Raw genomic sequence first — 4,989 nt, forward strand, 5'->3', positions numbered from 1 at the left:
TATCTATCTATCTATCTATCTATCTATCTATCTATCTATCTATCTATCTATCTATCTATCTATCTATCTATCTATCTATCTATCTATCTTATGAAAAGTCACTGATTCCATTTTGGGGAAGCATGGTGCTTACTATAAAGCCATGTATCAGATATCTTAGACTATTTCTGTTCCACATCAACCTCCACCTGAGTTGCTTTTTATTTACAGCAGCGCTTCGCTACATACCCAGAGGACAGTAGGCCAACTTTGCTTCTGTTCTAACACATGCATCTTGTGATAAAATGCATGAAACACACGTCAGCGTGGCCCAATTCTTGAAATGATCTGGCCTGAGGTACCTTGCTGTAGACGACAGGCATAAACCCAGCAGAAGTGTCCTTGAGCAACAGCACTAAACGCTTCCCAGGTCTGGGGCTTGCATCCTCTAACTGACCTTTAAACATTCACACTAGACCATCAGTAGATGGAAGAACTGCAGCACTGACTTTGCGGTCAAGGTATTTAGAAGAAATAGCTCGACATTTTTCAAGACACACCAATTTTTTATTTTTTTTTTTAAAAGATGAAAAGATTGATCACAGTTTAATTTCTTTAGACACAAAGACCAAAACAGAGGGAGCCTGTCTCTGTCAAAAGAAAAACAATGAAAAAAACAGTTAAACTAGAGGCACCTCTGCATCTCACTAACTAACACATTATAGCCTAAGTGAGCTTGACTAACAACAACAGCGCAGAAACAGAAGTTAACACATACACTGTTGTTGTAGAGGTTTGAACCCTTTGGAATTTTTACATTTCTCAAATAGGTCCTAAAACATCACCTGATTTTCACACAAGTACCAAAAGTAGAAATTACCTAATTAAAGGTAACGACAAAGAGATTGAAGAAAAGGACTCTTTGATCCAATTCTAGTCATTTGCTCTTTTACTGGTTTAGATGGGGACATCATGTCAGTATTTTAATATGCAAGCAGTCAGTATCAATATAATCACAATAATCTTGATATAAAATTGCATTATTTTCCTAACAAAGGTGGGATGCCTTTCACACACCCTAATAGAATAGAATAGAATAGAATTCAACTTTTCTATTCTATTCTATTCTATTAGGGTGTGTAATAACGTGTAATTGTAATGTGTAATTAGGGTGTAATAACTGTAACAGCTCACAGTCCTTACACATAATATCTTCATTTTCATTTTCTGAAGGGAAAAAAAGCAAAAAATCTATAGTAATGAAAGAAAACTGGAAAGAAACACAGGAGATACTTGACAGTTTGGATAATGATTTAGGAAATGTGTAAAATGACCTATGTAAGCTATTCAACCCCAAGTAAGGTGACTCATTTTTAAAAATTCCCCCGATATAACTGGCAGATAGGATCAAACGCTCCTGAGTGGACCATACCTCTCACACATCAGTGTTATTACCAGATTTTCATTAACCTGATGAGGACTTTGTAGCATGAACCTGTTTCTGCGCTGATTTCTTTTCCTAATGTCCGCAGTTCCCAGCTCACACACAAGGACACCAGAACATGTGAACGTTTGTGTGCATGCGTGCATTCGTGTGCGCGTGTGCGTCTGTGCTTTGTGCACGCACCTGGATGAGGTAGTGTGAGCAGAGGCTGAGGAGCTCCAGCAGCTGAAGGTGGCTGCCTGCAGACAGGACGTCCTGGATCACCGCTGGCTCCAGCAGAATCTGGTTCAGAGCATTCAAACAGGGTCATTAGGTTTCTTTTTTTAACATTTGTGTCTGAGTGTCCGTTTCACTGCAGCTGAGCTCTAGGTTGTTTTCAAGTGATGACTTTTTCTGAACTTTAGTACTGTACTGTATATTATTTATTGATAATCACTGTTTCTTTTAACTGTTCAGGTTCAGGCACACGTTTTTATCTATGGTATGCAGAATGTCTGAAGAAGTCACTTGGATGAATGACGAAATGTCGAGATGAACACATCCAATTTTCTTGGAACATTTCAGCAAATTCCCTCTGAAGAACCACAAGATTTCTGGAATAATGTCTTTAATATTTATCCATAATGCACCATGCTACATTTGATAAAAACTAAACACAGCATTTTAGCCCAGAGAAATTAATCCAGCTATCAAGCATGTGAGAAAAAGAGGATTTATTTTTTCATGTCCTAACACATACAACCTTAGAACTAAAAAAAAGTATATATATATTTGTAATTTCTTTCTTATTTTAACTTTAGTTGGGCTAAGTTTGATTTCTACTGGTTAAATGTAAAAATGTTTCGGACACTGCAACAGATGATGCGGAAACAAAAACCAAAAAACCCTGCTTGACCATTATGCTTGATTTGCCATTATTCTCCTTGCAGCGCAGCAACATATTCAGGCAATTATTTCTGCACAGATTCTTCCAAAATGCTTCCTGTTTAAATGAGCAGCGGATGAGAATTATGCACTGAAAGCTTCCTTCTGTTTCCTCCATATTACCCACCCATATGCAACATAACGCTCTGTAACGCAGCCAGTTCGTTCTCGTAAGCTCTTAGGAGCAGAGGGGTGGAGAACTGCGCAGAGGGTGGCATCACTTAAATCGTAACCCAGTCAGACTAGACACCATGCTATCTCCCTCATCCTGTGGAATCACCTGTCCCACAGTTTAGATTGGTTTTAAAAACAAAAAAACCCAAAAACCTACAAAACCTTTGATAATCCCTTCAGCAGCTCTGCCCTACATATCCACAGAGCTGTGACTGCATCAGCAGTGAAAGTGTGAAAAATGACTTCATCGTTTGTCTCTCTCACCCATCGGTACTGTTGCCACAGTAATGGACTGAACATTGTTTAGCAGGCCTCAGGAGTATCAATTTTGCTGGAGCCTACTGATTATTTATGAATCTGAAAAACAAAATGAGCAGATCTGAATACAAATGTGTTACTTAATTCTACTGCATGTTTGTCCATTCAGTCTACATGATTGCTCTCACTGCATTATAACGCATTATTTGGCCACTTTAGGATTCATGTAAACACTTCATTTGAAATCATCAGGCTACTTGTTTATAATAGTATAATATACAACCACTTAGAAAATATTCCCAGCAAGCCGCTGTGATAAAAAAAAATTTCTACCCTCCTTCTCCACAATTAGCTGCATCTGCACATTCCCATTTATCACAGTATGGTTTCCTTCCAGGCCTGGGCAGCAATCCAGTTAACAATCCGCACCATCTATGGGCCTCGTAAGCTTAACATATTAAGACAGAGAGCAATAGCAAGTGGTTTTCGCTTCATTAACAAGAATCTAGATACACTGAGCTACAGAAGAAAAAAAACAGCAGAACAGAGCAGATAAAAATGTTGATTTGAAAAAACTAATTTCCAAGCACCTCTTCATCTATTCGGTGACTATGAACTGAGGAAAGCATGCTATCAAAAACATCAAACCCCGCATTTTTTTCCCTTTTTCACTCAATCAGCATCCTGTCAGGCAGCAGCAGCAGCAATGATGACTGTAATAACAGTAAGTGAACTCTCTTCATATCGTGCTCTCCTATCCACTCCAGAAGCCCACTACAGTTAGAGCACCTCTACCTCACACAGCAGAAGTCAGTTTTATAACTCCGTGCCCGCTTCAGTGTGGGAGTACAATAAGCTCTTGTGTAAACCAGCAGTTATTGCCGCTTACTAGCTTTCACCTGGAGGAGATATAAAATGGAAGAAGATGCGTGTAAGGCAGAACGCATGTCCTCTGCCATGTGATCTGGTACCGTGTGGCTAATAAAACTGTGGCAGCGCTGCAGGATGTTTAATTGATTGAGAGATCCGCTGTGGTTGGCAGCCAGTAAAAAAAATAAAAGAAATCCTATGAAGCTACTGATGGCATGCCTCCTCCTTCACCCTGCTGGCCTATGACATGTGGCTAAAGGATTTTTAGTAGGTCATTATTAACGGTCTGGGGGTAAGCTTATTGCCCTCATCTCATCTGCTATCATCTCCTCTGGGCAGACAGGAGCTGAGCCAACCAAAGCAGGGCGGCTTGCAAGCCTGCTGTTGACCTACTTACACTGGCTAACCGACTCACTCTTTGCTCATTTCCACTGTGGAAATAAAATTAGGAGTAATTACAAAGTTCCTGGCCTCTTGGTACACAAAATAAGCCACTGGGCTGCTTAGTGAAGCAAGAATCATTGGCACAAAAAATGTCAAGAAAGGTTTACAGGAATTCTCACGCACTCGTTCTTTGTCGACTGGGCGACAAGACAAGGACATGAACTCACAAGAACCTTTAGCACTGAAATGTAATTGTGTGCTCTTCTGTTTTTATTTTGACCAGAGTGGCCAGGGCAGGTGCTAGTTCATAGTAAAAATCTGATAAAGCACCTGCACACTCAGTCATCCAGCGGTAGGAGCTTATGCTGCTGAGATTAAAGAGGTAATCTGCAGAATCCATGTTTTTATTTAGTTTTGTGACATATTTGGCACTGATAGAATATTAAGTTATTTTCAGCTTTAAAGTAAATGTACAGTATTTGAGTATTTCAAATTTGTATGCTGTTTTTATACTCTCCTTTAATTATAAAATATAGCCAGCACATAGGATTTTTAATCTACTAACATCAGCTTGGTCATTTTATGAACTACATAATGCTCTTTGACAGATACCCCTCTGGCATTCAAAGTATCTTTACTTTGACCAGCCACAGCGTCTCTACTACTAGCAAAAACCAGGCCCCTGGTGCTTGTTCGCTTTGCTAATATATGAAAACACAGACGTGTGTTCATTTATTATGTTATTATTTTTTATCTTATTTTTATTTATTATTTCACCATATATAGTGAGACAGTAAAAACGGATTTCCATAAATAATAAATACACACATTCATTGTTCTTAAATCAATTACCAGCATTACTGTTTGATGAACACTTATTTACTAGGGGTGCAACGATACACAAAATTCACGGTTCGGTTCGGTTCGATACTTTGGTGTCACGGTTCGATATTTTT

The 4,989-nt window shown here is 39.0% G+C and overlaps 1 protein-coding gene across 3 annotated transcripts in view; it reads right to left on the reverse strand.

The window, feature by feature from the left end:
- The window catches only part of klhl32 (kelch-like family member 32), a 42,436-nt gene that overhangs the window by 13,851 nt on the left and 23,596 nt on the right, over positions 1 to 4,989 (reverse strand). For all 3 annotated transcript variants that reach the window (XM_005924268.2, XM_005924266.2, XM_005924267.3), the window contains one exon: positions 1,607 to 1,705. In XM_005924268.2, coding sequence (XP_005924330.1) covers positions 1,607 to 1,705 — 99 coding nt within the window. The remainder of the gene's footprint in view (positions 1 to 1,606; positions 1,706 to 4,989) is intronic.

The sequence above is a fragment of the Haplochromis burtoni genome, unplaced genomic scaffold (genome assembly GCF_018398535.1).
Source record: "Haplochromis burtoni strain Fernald_Lab_line unplaced genomic scaffold, NCSU_Asbu1 Contig_76, whole genome shotgun sequence".
Taxonomy (NCBI): domain Eukaryota; kingdom Metazoa; phylum Chordata; class Actinopteri; order Cichliformes; family Cichlidae; genus Haplochromis; species Haplochromis burtoni.